The 21844-nt window shown below is 35.2% G+C and overlaps 1 protein-coding gene across 1 annotated transcript in view; it reads right to left on the minus strand.

The window, feature by feature from the left end:
* LOC123258873 (dystrophin-like) overlaps positions 1-21844 on the minus strand; it is a 244283-nt gene that overhangs the window by 83120 nt on the left and 139319 nt on the right. The window contains exon 6 of the mRNA XM_044719133.1: positions 8912-9239. Within this exon, the coding sequence (XP_044575068.1) occupies positions 8912-9239 (328 nt within the window). The remainder of the gene's footprint in view (positions 1-8911; positions 9240-21844) is intronic.

Genomic DNA, 21844 nt, shown 5'->3' on the forward strand with positions numbered 1-21844 from the left:
TCCGTTTACAACAGATTTGAACGAAACTTGGCGCCAGATTCTACCGAATCTGTGGATACGTGGCCTGCTGGTTGAAACCGCGTCCAAACTTCCTTTAAGTGCGGATCAAATTAAAGCAAAGGACTCTACAAGGCACGGGCCCGTCAGTTAAACGCGGAAGTCGAATTAACCAACTAAGACAAGACGTTGGCCTTTTAAAACCTCGCGCTGCCGATTTTGCAGAAGTCCCCGCTAGTTAACCAGCAGTCGCGTAGCTTCTATTTTATTGTGGCTTTCGCGCATGGAGAAGTTTTCCATCTGCGCGGACGATTTAAATTTAAAGAATGAGAAAAGAGAAAAAAAAATTTGCGGGTGGACATAACAACGCGCACTGTATATATGAAAAAAAAAATTTTTAATATTTACGAACTCAATTTATATTCATTAATCCTTTAGCAATCTCGTTATGAGATTATTTCTCACGCAACAACACCTAACTTCTAAAGCGGCGTTGTAATGCAAGTAAGATACTAGAATTCTCAAGAGTTCTGAATAATAAGGGTCTGAGTAGGTTTAAATCGCTCGCTCGCTTTTCTAAAAAATGAAAATAACTGTTTCTTTCTAATTATTTTGAAATAGATGCATAAAATTGAAAAATGTCTGACGTCAAATCAAGGGGTAGGGGGTTCGCAAAATGTGACAAGGACGAGGGGAGGGGTTAAAAATTCCTGAAATTCGTGTGACGTGATTTATGGATGGCCCCTTAGAGATATTCAAGATATATTTTAAAATACACTAGCTGTTACCCGAGCGAGCGCTCCAATGGGCACTTTATAGAATTGTATTTTGAGATCTAGACTTGAAATTCAATGGAAGTATTGTATTGAATTCCAAAGATTCTAAATTCTATCGGATTGGCCTGTACCTTCTATCCATGTTATCATTCTAGCTAATATCTATGATAACTTTCAATGTGCAATAACTATAACATTCCCGTGGCTTCCTCCAAAAATGAATAATAACTGACACAAAGAAAAAAATTTGAAATGAGCATTGAAAATTTCAGTTAAAGCAATTTCAGGTCTCATAAGTGAAATTGAAATCTGCCTAGCTTAAAGCGCGACGAATTTTGCCGTTAATTAAAATTTTTTCCGTTACATCAATTTTTCATAGTAAATTGTTTGTGCATGTTTTTTACAAAATCTCTGAAAATGAGTAGCCAAATTTCTTTTCTCTATCTTAAGTGTTTAGGAAATGTATTTATTTTAATCTGTTACATTTCTGCGATCCCGTGATAATAACAATTCATCGGTTATGTGATTAGCAAAAATAAAATGTATTCAAAATACTAAGTCCGTTGACTATATAGCTAAATGTAAAGTTAAATTTTAGAAATCTTACAATGACTTTTTCGCCGCTGCCAAAGAGACGATTGTTATAAGAAAACATAATTATTGAAAAAGGAAAATATTTTAATCCGTCGACATTGGAGACCATCCCTGTAATTACCTGTTTCTCTTAAGATTCTATCAAATTTTATATCTGTAGAAACTTTATTTTAAATATATGGATTTTTTGACAACTATCGATCCCGCACTCCTATTTGAGAGAGAAATTTCGTAAGATCTTCTTCGAGATGATTCTTACATTATATATAAAATATTCCAACAAAACTTCGAGTCCATAGAAACTAATGTTTTGAAAAAAGAGATTTTCATTGTTAACGCCCCTGCAGTCCCTATTGGGGTTGGAATTTGATAAAATTCATTCTTAGCTGAACTTGACGTCATACACGAATATTTCTACCAAATTTGGAGTCTGTCGAAGTTACAGTTTGGAAATTAAAATTTTAGATTTTAACACCCACCCCGCAATACCTATCGGTAGTAAACTTTATTGAAATCCATTTTAAGATGATCTCTACAGGAGAAATGAAAGATTTCTACAAAATTTAGAGTTTTCAGAAGCTATATTTTGGAAATGAACATTTTTTATTCAACACCCACTCCCGCGATCCTTATTGGAGGTGATTCGTTGTAAAATCCATTCTTAGATAATTTATATGTCACATATACTTCTACTAAGACATAAATAGACTCTTCCTAAGACTCCTACTAAATTTGAAGTCTATGGAAGCTATAGCTTGAAAATTAAAAATTTTAATTGTTAAGACCCGTCCCCGCAAACCCCTGTGAAGTGAGCTGTCGTAAAATTTATCCCTATATTATTTCTACATCTCTTACAGAAAATTTCTACTCAATTTGGAGTCTATTGGAGCTATAGTTTGAAAACGAGAATTTTTTAATGTTAAAACCCTCGCAATCCTCTTTGGGGTAGGATATCGTAAAATTCGTTCATAAATTATTTTTACATTACGTACAGAAATTTCCTACAGAATTTGGAATCTGTAGGAGTTATAGCTTAAAAATTAATAATTTTCATTGTTAATACTTACCTCCGCAATCCCCTGTGGGATGAGTTGTCATAAAATTCGTTTATAAATTATTTTTACATTACTTATCGAAAATTTCTACGAATGTTGGAGTCTGTAGGAGCTGTAGCTTGAAAATTAAAAATTTTAATTGTTAAGACCCACCTCCGCAACTCTTTGTAAGGTGAAATATCGTAAATTTCGTTCATAGATTATTTCTATATCTCTTGCAGAAGATTCCTACCAAATTTGGAGTCGATAGGAGCTTTAGTTTAAAAAAGGGAATTTTTTATTGTTAACGCCCCCGCAACCCCCTTTGTAGGTGGAATTTCGTAAAATCTGTTCTTAGCTGACCTCTACTCGGTAAAAAGAATATTCCTACCAAATTTCAAGTCTCTAGGTCTTATGGTTCCAGAGATATTGTGATGAGTGACTATATACGTGGAAATCTCTTATATATATTGCAACGTGGCTGGTCTCGACTGTTCGTATAGTGAAATAGAATTTGCATTAGAAAATTATTTAGCTAAATTTTAATTTAATAATTAATTACAAACTGGGTCGAAAAGACACGCTCGTTACACCCGGATTGTAACCAACTCGAAGCCGTAGCTTATAAGAGTCCATGCTGCTCCAGACGCTTGTAGCTTTAGAGTTTACGGCGGACCAAGCCGATAGCTTTCAAAACTACAAATAGCTAAATTGATTTTAGTCGCGTTAGGGATATGGTCTAGGGCAAATCCTGGTTGGCAATACTCGTTAAAATATAGATTCAGCTCCGGCACAAAACCAATCTTTGCCGCGTACTGCTCCGCCGATCGCTCAGTGTGGAAAAATAGAGCTAAATGGTCGTCAAAATACAAATATTGGCAATTCCGCTTAAAGTAAGTTCAATACCGCGTCCAATTCTTACCAATATACCACCTGACTTACAACAGGTACTACTATCACTTCGGTGTGCTTTAACGTTGTCCAGCGGTGGTAGATTCCTCGTGGCTGCAGCTGGGCCGGTTACTTGATCAGGAACAGACGAGTTGATCGAAGTGACCGACAAGCCAAGATGTTTCTCGATCAATCAAACAATGAAACGATGCTTTCCTTAACAAAATGGCTGACTACTCGAGACCGCTCGAGTACGCGACATGCCAAGCAAATTTATCTTGTATAGGCGTCGTATTATTTAATTAAAGTACGACATACTCCTTTTTAACTGATAATCGGAGTCGTATCGTACTATTGTAGATTAAAATGCCGTTATTGTTTGATAAATGATGTAAATTAATAAAATACTGAACATTACGTTATAACACGGTGAAAAATAATTAATTATATTTTACCAAAAATATCAATTACAGAAGTATTGTTCAATGAAACGGCCCAGCCGCGATGAAGTCGCCCCTAGGGGACTCCCAATTTCACGAGCCGCACCTGTCAACCGCTAGTTCCCGCAAAATCTAACTGCCTGCACAAAACTTAGCTTGACTGATCACGCCATGTCTCGACGGTGTGATTGGCTGATCGCTCCGCAGACATGCGCGATCAGCCTTCTTTCTCAAGTCGACGAGGAAGAAAACGCATTATTATTATTATCTTTCGCTTCCACGCTTTTGCTGCATCAAGTCGCCATTAGTATTTCTTTACTTTCGCTTTTTATTAATAAACCACGTTTCGCTTATTTAATAGTTTAATTTGCTTAAACATCATTTACGAGTATACATTATGAAGGTTGACCAAAGACTGAATGCACACGGCTTCCGCGTACATAAATTAGCATAGAAAGTGGGGACACGTTCTAGCCCCACCCTCAAACGATTTTTGTACTATTAGCACTTATCACCTAATTTCTAATCTGACATGTTATCAGCAAAGGTTTAGTATTAAGTGGTAAATTGGCTTTTACCTAATGTGAGCCAACTGGCTACGGTGCAATATATATATATATAGATAAAAAATACAAAGCTAAAAATATAAAAACAATATATTAATGATATATCTAAAATATATTTGAAGTATATAAACTATCTATGAATAGCGACCAAAATTTAGATATTGAAAATATATTTACTATACATAATTTATTTATATTTATTAGGGTGTGTCAATTTGAGGCGACTGTTTTTTTCAACGGAAAAACAGGCTGAAAACTTGCATGAAAATGAGAATAGAAGCTTGTTCAAAGCAAAGCTCTTAATATTATTATTTAGAAGTGCCTGTCCCTAATTTTTCATTCCACATTTAAATAACATGGGAAAAAAAATTCTTTTTTTTGTTTATTTTTTTAGCTTGGCATACGCACCTTATATAAACAAATCCATAGCATATTTTTGTAGAAAATTCAACGCTCTACAAAAAAGGTTCCGTACTTTTTTATCATAGAGATAGCTGTTCTAAAGATATTCAAACATAAACTTCTAAATGTATAAAATTTTGACTATTCAAGTATTGAACTGATACAAATTAATTTATAACTGTCTTAAAAATTATTTTTATATGTGAAATTAGTTCTGATGCGCTAACGTTTTTATCAAACTGAAAGAAAAATTACTCATGTATCAAATTTTTTTCTTCTTTATTTCATTTACTGTAAGAAAATCACCCGAGTTGAATGACCCGAGTTAAATGAATTTGATACTTCAAAAGTTTTACGGAATTATCAATTTATTACTCTACATGGAGATGTTATGTCCACCCGCAAAAATTTTTTTTTTCTCTTTCGTAAAATTTAAATCATCCGCGCAGATAGAAGACTTCTCCATGCGCGAAAGCCACAATAAAATAGAAGCTACGCGACTGCCGGTTGACTAGCGGGGACTTCTGCAAACTCAGCAACGCGAGCTTTTAAGAAGGCGATCATCAGCTACTCCTCGTCTTAGTTGGTTAATTCGACTTCCGCGTTTAACTGACGGGCCCGTGCCTTGTAGAGTTCTTTGCTTTAATTTGCACCGCACTTAAAGGAAGTTTTGACGTGGTTTAACCAGCAGGCCACGTATTAATTTTAAGTGTAAACCAGGTCATTGTTAGTTAATTTGACTTCCGCGTTTAACTTGACGGACCCGTGCCTTGTAAAAGTCCCTTCTCTTAATTTGCGCTGCGCTTAAGACAAGTTCAGACACGGTTTAACCGGCAGGCGACGCATTAATTATAAATGTTAATTATAATCATAGTGAGCCTTAATCTCAAAATTCTAATTTGCTCTGCACTTAGGCGAGAATTCGGTCAGTAAATAAGTTAAAATCTCTTAAAAGCTAATTTTCCGCACTTTACTAAATAAATTACGTTAAATAAAATTTATGAAAGTGTAAAAGTCTTAGTATTTATAAAAATAAATATCAAAAAAAGTGAAATTTTGTTCGAGTTAGTTCATTTCATAAAATAAGGAGCCCTTAGAGTAAGCAGCCCAAAACTATCCACTTCCATCCGCTGCAAGGACCAACCAGAGGGCCCATTCAAGGGAAAGGCGCTAACAGTAGCCCCGGAATCACGGATCCGGTAATAAGAAATAATCCTGCAAGTAGTAAGTCTGTAAGTATATCTATACTTAATAAAAATCCGTGGTCAGTTTCAAACGAAGGCGTAGTAAATTCGTACGTCGAAAACGTCCGACATAAATAATTGAAACAACGGAATTAAAAGCTCTGTTGCATATTCTTTAAACTGTTAGTCCAAACCTCCACCGTTTACACTACCGTTCTAAAAACGCCCTTGGACGTAACAGAGAGAGAAGAAAAGTTTGGAAAATCCAAAAGTGCACGTCTCATAACACTCATTTATCACAAAAAAATTTGGAAAACGGTTGACTCTAAAGGCCATCCCTGCAACTTCCGCTAATTCCATATCTAAGCGCTTAAAATTGCACTTATGAAGTTATTGAGCTCTTCAAGTCAAAAGTCTGATAAGAGTTTTAAAGAACACTATTTTTTTAACTTTCGAACCGATCAATCAACCAATCAACCCACTTTCACGTTCTTGGCAACGATCGACGTGGTTTTTTAGACTCCGATAATTATTTTATTTCATCAAAAACAATCAAAAATAAATGTCGACGTTATGTAAAAAAAAACATTTTCTTCGATTATTCGTTAATTCATTCAAGAGTTATTGCGGTTCGAAAGTTCAAAATATAGAATTCTAGGAAACTTCTATCAGACTTTTGACTCGAAGAGCTCAAAAACGTGATAAGCGCAATTTTAAGCGCTTAAATATGGAATTAGCGGACGTTACTGGGATGGCCTTTAGGGTCAACCGTTTCCCAGATTTTTTTGTGATTAATGAGCGTTATGAGACGTGTAATTTTGAATTTTCCAAACTTTTCTTTTCTCTCCGTGTAAAATAATAAATTGATAATTTCGTGAAACTTTTGAAAGATTGAATTCATTCCACTCGGGTCATGATTTTCTTACAGTAAATGAAATAAAAAAGAAAAAAATTTGATACATGAGTAATTTTTCTTTTAGCATTATGAAAATGTTAGCGAATCAGAATCAATTTGACATATAAAAATAATTTTTGAGACAGTAATCAATTAATTTGTATCAGTTCAATACTTGAATAGTCAAAATTTTATACATTTAGAAGTTTATGTTCGAATATCTTTAGAACGACTATCTCTATGATAAAAAAGTACGAGACCTTTTTTGTAGAGCGTTCAATTCTCTACGAAAATATGCTATGGACTTTTTTATATGAGGTGCGTATGCCGAGCTAGAAAAATAAACAAAAAAAAAGAATTTTTAACTTCCCGCTAAAAAAATCGAAGATTTTTAAAAATCGGGAAGTTGTTGTTTTCAACCCGTTTTGCAAAAATCGAGTTTTTATCAGATCTCGACGTTTTAAGGTCATAGGAAGCGTCCCTGACTATTCCCGCGAGGTTGTCACTATGTCTGTATGTATGTGTGTGTGTATCCGTGTGTGTGACTATGTGACTCACTTATAAGTTTTGAACGGCTAAACCGATCGGAATCTACTAAACGGCGTTCTAAAGAGTTCCCTCAAACTAAGATTTCCTAGGAATTTAAACCGATTTAGACCGATAGATTTCGAGAAATTTTGAGAAGTATAAAAAAAAATTAGGAAAACGGTTGACCCTGAAGACCATCCCTGCAACTTCCCGCTAATTTCGTAATTAAGCGCTCTAAATTGCACTTATTACGTTTTTGAGCTCTTTGAGCTTATAAATATAATTTTCGTGTAGTTTTGAGTTCTCAGAGCTCAAAAGTCTGATAGCAGTTTGATAAAACTGTATTTTTTTAATTTTCAAACCGCAATAACTTTTGAATGAATGAACCGATTTCCACGTGGTTGACGACATTTGACGCAATTTTTCAAATTCTATGATATATTTTTAAACACAAATTGATCAGACCCAAAATTTCGGTGTAATTCAAAAAATACACTTTTTTCGATTTCTTTCGTCAACGATAACTCACGAACGAATCAACCGATTTTGACTGACTTGGTGATGATCGACGTGGTTTTTTAATGTTAAAAGCTGATTAGTTTTTGGAATCGATCGGTGGAGCCGTTTAAAAGTTATCCAAAGAAAAACCACATTTGAAAAAAATTTTTTTCTTAGTTTTTTTGAGATTTCTCAAATTCTACTGATCCGAATCTGTCCAAATTATACTCTAAATCTAAGATTGGCCAAACCCTTTCGAATAATACCAACTGCGATCAATACGGTCGAGCCGTTCAAATGTTATGAGAGGTTTACATACACACACACATACACACACACATACATACATTCAGACATACAGACACCAACGCGGGAATAGTCAGGGAAGCTTCCTAGGATCTTAAAACGTCGAGATCTGATGAAAACTCGATTTTAGAAAAACGGGGTAAAAACAATAACATTTTAATTGAGATATCCAGGCCAAAACTTGATCCTCCGCTTTCCCGCTATTACATCATTTCAAACTCTGGAGTTTCGTAACATCAAGGTTGCACTGTATTTTCCTTGAGTTTCGTTATATCAAGGTTGCACTGTACGTGCAATTTTGAGTGCTCAAGTATGGAATGAGCGGGGTTGCAATGATGGCCTTTAGGATCAACCGTTTTTCTAATTTTTTTGGGTAGTTTTTTTGAGATTTCTTGGAACCTACCGGTTTGAGACTGTTCAAATTTTCAGGAAATCTAAGTTTGATGGAACTCTTTCGAATTTAAAAGTTTAGTCGCAATCGGTCAAGCCATTCAAAAGTTATAGAGGTTTACATACATCTACACCCACCCACACACACACACAGACACACACACACACACGCGCGCGCGCACACACATGCATACACACATACATACAGATTTCATCGTAAGAATCATTGAAGAAGCTTCCTAGGACCTCAAAACGTCGAGATCTAATCAAAAATCGATTTTCAAATAGGATAAAACCAATGACATCATGCTGTTTGAAAATATTAAATATCCTTAGCTAGAAGTTAATAATTAATGATAATCATGAGGTGAACACTTCATATATTTAAATAATCAATTGGAAATATCAACCTTAAGCCTATTATTGGATAATCTCTGCAGATGTTACACTTCGCCTGATGTTTTGCATTCTCTGCTGCTGCTATTCTATGAAGAACTGGTAACCATACCATACTTTGTGGTTCTTGTTGAAGCCAACACAAAAAATCTGCTGCTTGAATTTCATTTCTTTGTATTCCTGTTCGTTCAAAACAACTTCTGACACTTGGTTCAATGTTTGATCCACCAAAAGCCGCTACTTCACCAAGTTGTCGGGGAACTTGAATGCAATCGTGTAATAGAAGACCTAACTTTCGTTGATTCACTAGTCTATTTGGATCTGCTATTAATCGGAACAAATCTGGAATGATAATGTTGATTTTTATTTAAGTACGTTGTTACGGGGTGACAAGAGTAGATTAATTACCAACACTTTGATGGATTTTCGAAGAAAAATTTTTTTTATGTCGCCCGAATGAAATTATTTGAGAATTTGCAGGCGTATTCAAAATTTTGTGATAATATTCTAAAGAATTCAATTTTGTAAATTTTAATCAAAAAAATTTACAGACTATTTATCGATCGATACTGAATTAGTATTTAAGAATTATTTCAAATATTTTTCTATAAAATGCAGAAATCAAATTCTTTAATGCTTCTAAATGATATTGGTAATATTTAGTAACTGGGATCTATGCGGAGCAATCGTCAAATATAAATCAAATTCAAAATATATATTGGATAACAATTTTAGAAACAACTTTAGAAGAGGCAGTTGTTTAACGAGGTTGCCTTCTACGAAAAATGGCGGTAGTGATTATTGCCGCCATGAATTTGGAATATCATTCACTATATAAGTGTTAGAAATGATAGTCACAGTGTCACCCGGAAAACGTATGTAATCTGCGAAATCCTCTCCCACGGATAGTTATTTTCCATTTCTGTAGAAAGCAACAAAGAAAAATGAAAATTTTATGGATTCAAATTAGAGTTATTTCACGTAAAATCAAACACTTTTGAGCTGTTCTTTTTTCGAATTTATTTTTTTTTCAAAATCAATTAAATTTTTTTTTTAATTGATAGAAAAATATTAAAAACTAGCTTTCACCCGCACGCTTCGCTGAGCGCTTTATTGAATTGAATTTTTAGATCTAGACTTGAAATTTAATTGGAGTATTGTTTTGATTTGCATAGATTCCTAATAAGCAATAAAAGTTTCAGTTAAAATCATTGCAAGTCTCATGAGTGAAGTTGAAACCTGTCTAGCTTCAAGTGCGAAGAATTTTTTTGTTATTTAAAATTTTCTCAGTGACATCAATTTTTTATAAAAAATAATTTTAATTTGTTTTTTATGAATTCTATTTAAATAAGTAGCCAAATTTATTTTTCGAATATCTAGTGTTTGGAAAATGCATTCATTTTAATCTGTTACATTCCCTTGATCCTGCAAGAAGAACAGTTTATAAGTTATGTAATCAGCGAAAATAACATGTATGTAAAATTTTTAGTCCGTTGACTAAATTACCACATGTAATGTTAAGTTGTGGAAATCTTACAATTAAGTTTTCCCCGCTGCTATAGAGACGTGTGTTGTAAGGAAATTTTTAGTAAATGTTATTGAAACTCAATGGACATGGCCTAAATTTCATTTTTCAATAATTCCTAGTTTATTAACAACAACATTTTAAGTAAATTTCATAGAAATCTAACTATTTTATTTCATGGAACCAATTATCATAACCAAACACACGATCAGCATATGAATATAAATTTTCAACATTTAGTTCACCAGTCATAATGAGCTTCTTTCTAATTTTTTTTTTTTAAATGACGTTAAATCAATCAAATATTTAGGTTATATAATAAAAACAAAAGAAAATCGTATTAAAAACAAATGAATGAAAAATGAGAGTCTTTTGTTTTTATTAGCGGGAAAAAACGTATATAAAAGTAAATCGAAAGAAAAAATGAGAAAGAGTTGATAAAATCCAAAAAATAAGTAGCATACGAAAAATTCTGCGTTGAATGGTAGCAGTCCCAACCCGATAGCTTATATCCACGAACAGAAGGACAGCAAACCGTTATCGCTCACTGTTCGGAGAGAACTGACTATTCTCAAAACTTATTTTCAATCCGTAGCTCCTTCAGGTAATTATTCTGAAAAAATACACAAGTTACGTCTTGCAATTGTACGTCCCGATGATTTTCACTTAGGTATTACTGTCCCTTGACTGTGGCTACGTTAGACCTGCAGATGTGATCTTTCAAACCCGAGCTAATAATTAAACAAAGTAAGCCTACCGTCATAAAAGACAAGCAAAGTTTACTAAAATTTCCTTAGCGTATTAAATCATAAAAATTAAAGTGCTAAGTTTTATTATCTAGCTATAAACTGAAAGTGCTTAGGATTTTCTCAGCATCCCTTGAAAATACCCAGATATTCTCACCTCCGACATATATATATATATATATATATATATATATATATATATATATAATATATATAAATATATATATATATATCTAATATATAAAATTCTCGTGTCACAGTTTTCGTTGCCATACTCCTCCGAAACGGCTTGACCGATTTTGATGAAATTTTTTGTGCTTATCCGGTATCTATGAGAATCGGCCAACATCTATTTTTCATCCCCCTAAATGTTAGTTGTAGTCCACCCCTAAATTTTTTTTTTATTTTTTAGACAAAATTTTTAATTTTTATTTTTTTATGATACAACATACAAAAATACATACAATCCTCAATTTTCACCCTTCTACGATCAACCCTTATTTTTTAATAGCCATTTTAGTAATTTAATCATTTTTCCTCTCCAGTCGAAAACTGATCAATCGTCATTTAATTAGTTATCCCCGCCAGATGTCTACAGGTGTCACTTCTGACCCAGTAAACAGCACGGAGTAGAGATGAGAACGAAGCCGGTTTCCTTTCTTTCTCACTCCCTACACAGTTGTCGGCCATCATTATTGTTTATGCATCAAGTGTAGTAGTAACGTTGACAATTATTATTTTGCTATCTCAGTGTAACTCTCATATTAACTTTTAATCATTCCTATTCTATCAATAATAATTAAATTATCAATTTTGAGTGTATTTTGCATGATTAGTTAATCAAGTGATTTTATAACCTCAAAAGTACTCAACACGTGACACGAGCTTCCAATAACAACGGATTTTGTGTTGTAAGTATACTTTTTTTTATTTATATCGAAAATGTTGTTGATCTTATAAAAATGTAATTTTAATTTAATTTTATTAAAAAAATGTAATTGAACAATTAAGATTTTCATAGTTTCCAAAAAATCAATCATTATGAATCTTTATTTTGAAATGTCAATGGAAATATTGGTTGTATGAAAAAATTATAAGAGACAATGTTTTCATAAAATTTAATTTTTTACTTTTGTTTGAAAAATTTCTCTATAAAACTTATATTTTTGTTATAATTTCAAAACTAATCATTTCAAAACTGCGGCAAAAATCCTGGCCCTAATTATACTTTTAACATTTTTCATCATTTAATAATTTCATTAATTCTATTTATGTATGTTTTGTACGGTGAGCAATGCCAAGAAAATGCAAAGGGGCTGATTTGAGCCGCAGTACAAGTAAAGCTCGAAACTTGCGAAATAGCAGATCCGAAAGAACAGAAGAACAAATCCAGCAACAAAATACTGATGCACGTGTCACAATAGCGCAATTGCATCAAGAAGAGCCAGAAGATAGACGAGCTGAACACAATGAAGTCAGAAGATTAGAACGACAATCACGCCATTTCACAGTCAATAGACGAAGAACAAATGACCAACAACGACAACAGGTACATCGAGCATTTATATCTGATTCATTCCTGCGTCTAGCATTCCAGTATGAGCCCGATATTGAATATTATGCTCATTCAAAAGTGGTAATTGGCGCTATGGACAAAGAATGTCCGCATTGTCATGCTCTGAAATTCAAAAATGAGCCAGCTGGGATGTGTTGCGCGTCAGGAAAAGTGCAACTACCTGAAATTGAAACACCACCTGAACCATTGAACGGCTTATTTATCGGCACGGATCCAGATTCTAACGTGTTCCTGAAGTCAATTCGAAGATTCAATTCATGCTTTCAAATGACATCGTTCGGAGCAACAGAAATAGTTCGAAATACTAATGCAAATGGTCAACAATTCAATTCTACATTCAAAATCAGAGGCCAAGTTTATCATAAAATGGGCTCACTGCTGCCAATGCCAAACGAACTACATAAATTCTTACAAATCTACTTTATGGGCGGCGAGGATTCTGGAAGCGCACTTGCCAATCGCGTGAATGCACGGTGTGATTATAATAACCTTGATTCACTTTATGCCAGGCGCATCGTCAGCGAGCTAGATGCTCTTTTGAACGAGCACAACGAGTTGTTGAAAATATTCAAATCACATATGCACCAATTACAAAGCAATAATCACGCTATCGTCATTAATCCTGATAAAACACCAGCTGGAGAGCATATTCGTAGATTCAATGCACCCGTTGTTGATGATGTTGCTGGAATCATGGTTGGCGATTGTACAGCTGCACGAGAAATTGTGATTCGTAGAAGAAATAATAATCTTCAGTTCATTGCTGACACACATCGTTCATATGACGCTCTCCAATATCCGCTAATATTCTGGAAGGGACAAGACGGATATTGCATAAACATAAAACAACGATATCCCGTATCAGGTACTTCATTGATTATTAATTTGATCATTAATCATTTAACAAAACAATTAAATTATTGAACGTAATAAATCTTAATTAATTTTTATGAACAAATATTACAGGAGCTGAAACAAACAAGAACGTTAGCTCAAAGGATTATTATGCGTACCGATTAATGATTAGACGTGGCCTGGACGTCATTTTACGATGTCGTGAGCTTTGTCAACAATTCATGGTCGACATGTACGCGAAGATTGAGAGCGAACGACTACGATACTTACGATATAATCAACAAAAGCTGCGCGCGAAAGAGTACATTCATTTGCGAGACGCTATCAACAACAACGCCGACGTCGCCGAAATTGGTAACCATGTCATTTTACCATCATCGTACGTAGGCAGTCCACGTCATATGCAAGAATATATACAGGATGCTCTGACTTTCGTGCGCGAATATGGACGACCATGTTTATTTATCATGTTCACATGTAATCCAAAATGGCCAGAGATTACATCTTTGCTACTGCCTGGCCAAAATGCAATGCATCGCCATGACATTACAGCACGTGTGTTCAGACAAAAGTTGAAGTCTTTAATAAGTATCATTACTAAATCACATGTATTTGATCCCACACGTTGCTAGATGTATTCGGTTGAGTGGCAAAAGCGAGGATTACCTCATGCACACATTTTGGTTTGGTTCATCGACAAAATCCGTCCTGAAGGAATCGATAGTATCATTTCTGCGGAAATTCCAGATCCATCCACTGACCAACTGCTGTTTGATATTGTTACAACAAACATGATTCATGGTCCATGTGGTACTCTTAATAGTTCATCGCCTTGCATAACTGATGGAAAATGTACTAAAAATTTCCCTAAAGATTTTACCAATGATACGGTCACAAATGTCGACGGATACCCAATATGTCGTCGAAGAAATCCTGAAAATGGCGGACAATCATTTATTAAAAATATCATCAACACAGACATTGATATTGATAATCGTTGGGTGGTGCCATATTCGCCTCTGCTGAGCAAGACATATAATGCTCATATTAATGTTGAGTTCTGCAGTTCTGTGAAGAGCATCAAATACATTCGCAAGTATGTCCAGGAAGGCAGTGATATGGCTGTGTTTAGAGTGGAAAATACTAATGTGAATGCTCCTCCAGTGAATAAAAACGATGAAATAACGCTCTACCAAATTGGTCGGTACATCAGCTCCAATGAAGCTGCTTGGCGTATCTTTGGTTTTCCAATTCATGAACGGGATCCAGCAGTTGTTCAGTTAGCCATCCATCTTGAAAACGGTCAGCGTGTATTTTTCACGAACGAGACAGCGATTGATCGTGCAATAAATCCACCTAAAACTACACTCACTGCATTTTTTGAATTGTGTAATCGTGCGGATGATTTTGGTGCCTTTGCACGAACATTACTCTATTCACAAGTACCACGCTATTTCACATGGACTCAAACAAAAACATGGATGCCCCGCAAGCAAGGCTCACCAGTTGCTGCATGTCTCAATTTATTTAAATCAAACGCCTTGGGGGGATTATTTACAGTCAATCCAAGACATACGGAGTGCTTTTATCTTCGACTGTTGTTGGTTAATGTTACTGGCCCATTATCATTTCAAGATATACGTAAAGTGAATGGGCAACAATATCCAACGTATAAAGATGCATGCCTTGCACTCGGCTTGCTGGAAGACGACAACCAGTGGGAATGCATGCTTGCTGAAGATGCATTGAACTGTACAGCAATACAAATTCGTCTACTATTCGCTATAGTGTTGACTACATGTTTCCCAGCCCGAGCACAGATATTATGGGAAAATCACAAAGATTCAATGACTGATGATAAATTGCATCAACATCGTATACGGTGCCACGATCTAACCATAACATTCAGCGACGAAATGTGTTTAACCGATAGAAAAGACATTTAATAAAAATTTATAAGAGGAGTAAATCGTTTTCTGATTTATCACATATAATACGCATTTACTTTAACACTAAAAATATTTATTAAATATCATTAATTTCATTAACTTCAATTACCAATTAAATTCTCAAATCATTAAAAATCATTAGTAACTGTTCAGTGAATTAAATAAATCAAAATTAATAAGTGACGCCACGCGGTTATTACGCGCCATTTCAACAACGGATTGCATCAGCCACGCGGCTTTAGTCAATCCATAGTTAACACGCAATATTTGTAATAAATTATATTAAATTCATTGCTAAACATTTAATCATCATTCTATCAAATCAAATTTCATCAACTATTCGATTCTGATATCGAATTATCTAATAAGTTCCTACACTAATAATTATAATCAATCAATCAGTCTTTACACTGACGTTGTACGTCAATTAATTAGTATTTCACTATTAATTGACTCTAGTTAGCTTAAATCTAGCGTCAATTCACGAATTCTGAATTAATACCTTTTGCTTTTCTAAAGCGGTTGAGCTCACCTCGTTTGTGTTGTTTGTGACGGCAATTTACACATATTCTTTTATTCGCACTACACGCTTTGCGTTCTTACTTGTACATTTTTTCATTCGAGGAGGTTTTTTCTCAGTCCAACTGAGTTTTCCTCCTCTGGGGATAAATAAATCTTTATTTTATTCCACAACAAATCGACGCATAATTTATTTAATATCCTAATCCCAAATTAATCATAATTTTTAAAACAATTACGGAAACTATCATAAGTGGATAGTTTTCGACAAAACAAAATGTACAATGAAGCATTGATTGCTATTGAGGATCTTTGCATTGTCATTGCCAACTTACCACTTAGTAATTTCGGTATGAATTCGCCAAATCGAACTGCATCTGATTTAATGAATACTGAAATGAATCGTGAACTGCAGTACAGTACTGTAGAAATGGCAGCGATTGTTGCCCGCAATGTCCCACTAATGAATGAGAAACAAAGAACCATTTATGATCGCATTATGCTCGCAGTTTCAGCTGGACAAGGTGGGTTCTTCTTTATGGATGCACCGGGTGGAACTGGCAAAACATTCGTTATTTCACTAATTCTTGCTGAAATACGATCAAATAATGGCATCGCATTGGCCGTTGCATCATCGGGCATTGCAGCAACTTTATTGGATGGAGGTAGAACAGCTCACTCAGTATTTAAGCTGCCACTAAATATTCAGAATAACCCTGACGCAGTATGCAACATTAAGAAACAATCGTCCATGGCCACTGTGCTGAAACGGTGTAAAATTATTATTTGGGATGAATGTACTATGGCACACAAACATTCACTTGAGTCGTTGAACAGGACATTGAAAGATATTAAAAACAGTGACAAACTATTTGGCGGAACTCTGTTGGTCCTTTCAGGTGATTTCAGACAAACACTTCCAGTCATTCCACGTTCAACATACGCTGATGAGATCAACGCTTGCTTAAAATCATCTCCATTGTGGCGTAATGTTGAAAAATTACAGCTAAAAATAAAAATGCGCGTTCAAATGCTTCAAAATCCATTCGCTGAAACATTTTCAAAACAACTCTTAGATATCGGTGATGGAAAAGTTGCTATAGATGAAACTGGATACGTAAAATTACCGACCGATTTCTGCACAATCGCTGATTCGCAAGATACTCTCATTGAACAAATATTTCCCGATGTACACACACAGTACATAAATCATGAGTGGCTTGCAGAAAGAGCGATTTTAGCGGCAAAAAATGTAGACGTTGACAATTTAAATCTGAAGATACAAATGTTGTTGCCAGGGAACTTGGTATCATATAAATCTATTGATACAGTTTGCGACGACCGCGAAGCAGTAAATTTTTCCACAGTGTTTTTGAACTCACCGGATTTGCCAGGCATGCCTACGCATTATTTACAATTAAAGGTTGGATCGCCAATTATCTTGCTTCGTAATTTGAACCCGCCCCGGCTGTGCAACGCTACGCGATTAGTCATTCAAAAATTAATGAAAAACGTGATCGAAGCCAGGATTTTAAATGGCAAGTTCAGAGATGAAAATATACTCATACCACGGATTCCTATTATACCTACAGATGTGCCAATTCAATTCAAACGTATTCAGTTTCCGATTAGATTGGCATTTGCAATGACTATCAACAAATCCCAAGGTCAAACGATGTCTGTTTGTGGATTAGATTTGAGAACACCATGTTTTTCACACGGACAATTATACGTGGCATGCTCTCGAGTGGGTAAACCATCCAGTTTGTTTGTGTTAGCTAAAGATGGACTAACAAAAAATATTGTTTACGCTATAGCATTAAGAGATTGATATTGTTTAATAGTGTTACTGTCGTAATTGTTTAATTAATGATATATAATTTTAAGCAATAAATTATAATAACTTAAAAATAATGTTTGCCTTTTGTTATTTTTATATTCCCTCATCGTTCACAGCGCTCCATGCTTATTTCACGCATATACCACATTCTTACTTACATACAATATACACATTCTAACATACATACATACTTACAATAAGTAAGCTATTTTTTGTCTACACTAGAAATTACTAGGAAATTATTTATATTGCAAAACAACGTTTGCCGGGTCAGCTAGTATATATATATATATATATTAGTTATTTATGTACCTTGGGCGAGCCACGTGCCAATACGGTCGAGGTGATAAGTTCTCTCAGCAGGAATAGTATAAAGCCGAGGTCCGATAGGGCCGAGGCTTTTTATCCCTGCTGCAAATAATTTTCGCCGAGACCGTATTTGCGCGTGGCTTGCCCATGGTGCTTAAAAAATTTTTCGTCCTATGGCGGTATGCGGGTTTTTACGTGCAGGGGAAACGTAATTTGTAAATAAATAGCGTACGACGCCATAACCCTCTAAATAAAAATACATGAAAGTATTGAAGTTAGTCATAGGTAGAAACTCGCGAAAACCGGGCTACAATTCATTAGTGATTAAAATTAATTAGTTCAAATTTCTAGCAAATATTTAAATGTAATTTTATTGTAATTAATAGTTTAAACGCAGAATTAAAGTAATAATTCCCAAAGTTAAAAAAATTGACATATACTAAAACAATTGATTTACAAATATTGAGATTATATTGTCTTTTCAGCATATCATGCGCCCGGCGCGCTTTTTAAAATTATAGTTAAAACGTAAGCTAGTCGGCTGTACAGAGATTGGTGACGTATGCGTGGCATTGTCCTGGGCTGTATAAAGTTCTATACAGCGTAGTAGATACTGGCGCGTACGCGTATTATTTATAGATTGAGTATCGTCTGCACGTAAAAACCCCAATAAGTCCGCCTAGGACGAATATATATATATATATATACAAGGTGTCCCAAACGTCACGGACGCCATTGTAGCATCTGATGAAAAAAATAATTCTGAGACAAAAAGTCCTTAGCCATTTTTCAATTAACCGCATAGATAATTAATTATTAATTAAAAATAACGTCTCTTTATTTGTTAGAGAGAAAGTGCCAGTGTCCAGTAAAGTATGTGCCAAACAAAGACACAACTAACTGTATGACTAACTAGTTTCTATAGCTAATGTAGTCACGCATATTTACTTACACATTCACACGTACAAGCGTTTTCGTTGGAACGCAGTTGACTTGACACTAGCTATCTCTCTCTCTCTAACGCATGAAAGGACGTTATTTTAATTAATAATTAATTATCTATGCGTCTGATTACAAAATGGCTAGGGACTTTTTGTCTCAGAATTATTTTGTTTATCAGATGCTACAATGGCGTCAAAATGAAGGGAAAAAAGTCCTCAGTTGAACAAAAAAGAAATTAGTAAAACGGTTCACCCTAAAAGCCATCCTTGCAACTTCCCGCTAATTCTATACCTGGGCGCTTAAAATTGTACGTATTACGTTTTTGAGATTTTTAAGCTCAAAATATAATTTATGTTATATTTTTAGCTTGCTGAGCTCAAAGAGATAGTATTTCTATGCATTCGAGCTTTTTAAGCTCAAAAGTCTGATAGAAGTTTCATAGAACACTACTTTCGGAATTTTCAAACCGCAATAACTTTTGAAAAGATCAACCGATTTTTACGCGGTTGACGGCATCCAACGCAGTTTTATTAGCTTCATGAATAATTTTCAGGTTTTGATTGATCCAACCAAAAAATTTCGGAGTAATTTCGAAAAAACACTTTTTTCGGTTTTCTTTCATTCACGATATCTCTCGAAGAGAAGAATATATGGAAAGGCTTTCGCCTACATCCGAAGAGGCCGTTTCCTGGGCTTAAAAGAGCTATTCACGTACGTATATTTGTCCTACCCTCACCTAACAAAAATACAGCCAAGATCGCGGACAAGGAAAAACCGCTGCTCTCTTGTGTTTATACACATTCATTGAACAGCTGCAAGAGTTGCGTACAATTGTAAGTGTGTGCAACTCTCATCGACTCCTCTGGCAATTCATTCCCTGTAGACACATCGAGATGTACCCACAGAATATGAGTAGTATCCAGCGGGGACTACGGGGAGGCGGAGTCGATAGAAGACCATATTGTTTGTGTAATGTGTTGTGTGTAAAATATAATTCTACGTGTAAGTGTTTGCGTCTGTAGGGTGCCCGGGCACTTGTGTTGTTTGTGGTCATTTTTCCTAACTTATTCTACGGCAGTCATCCAAAGCTTTATACTGTCCTCACAATTGTGTGGAGCATATCGCTTGTGCCTAGGCGCTCCGACTCTACCTAGGTGGATGTCTGTTGAGTCTCGTCCCTAGTCACGTTTTCGTTAGCTAGTTGGGTTTTGAGTTTGCAGCACATTACTACTTTACTGAAACCTTTTAAAAGCTTGAAGTTACTTTGGGATGTGGCAATCGCACGCGCAACGCTCACCCACTCCACGTTCCCACCCCATATGCCCTTGAGCACCTCGCGTTGAGGCTCGTTCTCATGGCATTCGAGCATTAAGTGCTCTACGTTGTAGACCCTTTTTCCTAACCCATTCTCTCTGAACTCGTTAGGATTTGGGTCAGCCAGAAGTTAGGGCTGATCCATTTGTTTGTTAGACGCTCTGCTACGTCTGGGAAGAAGACTTTAGTATCGCGGCCGTTCTCTGATGTGTCCCATTGTTCTTGCCACCGACGTATGCTTTCAGTTCTAAGGGTTACAAGGCGATCTTCCGCATCTGACTGCACGGTGACGTTTTCAAGGGTAGCCTGTTTGCCAATACGGAGGTTATATCGCGTGCACCGTTCGTCTTGTAACAGGGTAAATTACCCTGTAACGGTAAACCCGCACTCGTGCGTTAATTAGTCGACGCAGCACTGGCACGTCCCGGTTTTCGGGACCCGACTAGTATTAAGTGGGGGAAATTTTGGGTTTCTTGGTCAGTTGAGTAGAGGCAACAAGTCAGAAGTAATGCAGTGACCAACGCAGTAACATCGCTAGCCAAAACAGTCCAAAGAAGGAAGCCTGAATTCCAAAGCACAAAAATTACACAGGTATTGAGACTTTGATTCCTTTGATGAGCCAAGGGGGTCATATATCCGGCTCATCAATTTTACTACTTCTCATTAAATCAAATTTTCGATAATTCAATTGTTAAATAATTAATTAATAGTAATTAAATCTTATTCGTTAGCATTGTGGACATTCTTCTTGGGGATCTTATAATCGATGAATGTTCTAGACCTCTTGGGTCTGGAAGTCGTGAGTAATTGATTTGTTAATTTGGCCAATCGATAATTATTAACATCTTAGATTAGTTTAAATAAATCTATTTTATATTAATTAAATTCTGAACATCGAGAAGGTCCTAGTCGACACGACATAGTATTTGGTACCCGAGGTCAAAACGTGTCACGCAGTTACGAACGCCGGCGTTCATTTTTGGCGCGCAAATTCCTTGTGAATTTTAGTACGCAGTAAATTGTGAAACTAACAACTGGACCATTATTACAATTTATACAATTGAATTATCATTTATTAATATAATTTATTATTGAAAATTATTTATATTATATTGTAATAATTTTGGGAACTATTTTATTACTGGAAAATTTAATTATTAAGAAATTGCGACGCAATTAGAAATTTGAAACACCCGTGGATAAATTTCGGAAGTTATTTTGAATCGAGATAATTTTCGTTAATTAACTATCTAGTCGACAATAACAATAATAATAATTTGCTAATCGAAAATTCCACGCAGTTAATTTTTCCCTTGACAATTGAAACTTGGGTTATTTTTATGTAAATTAATCAGTAGTTGCAATTTCATCA

This window comes from Cotesia glomerata, linkage group LG2 (assembly GCF_020080835.1).
Source record: "Cotesia glomerata isolate CgM1 linkage group LG2, MPM_Cglom_v2.3, whole genome shotgun sequence".
In the NCBI taxonomy this organism is placed as follows: domain Eukaryota; kingdom Metazoa; phylum Arthropoda; class Insecta; order Hymenoptera; family Braconidae; genus Cotesia; species Cotesia glomerata.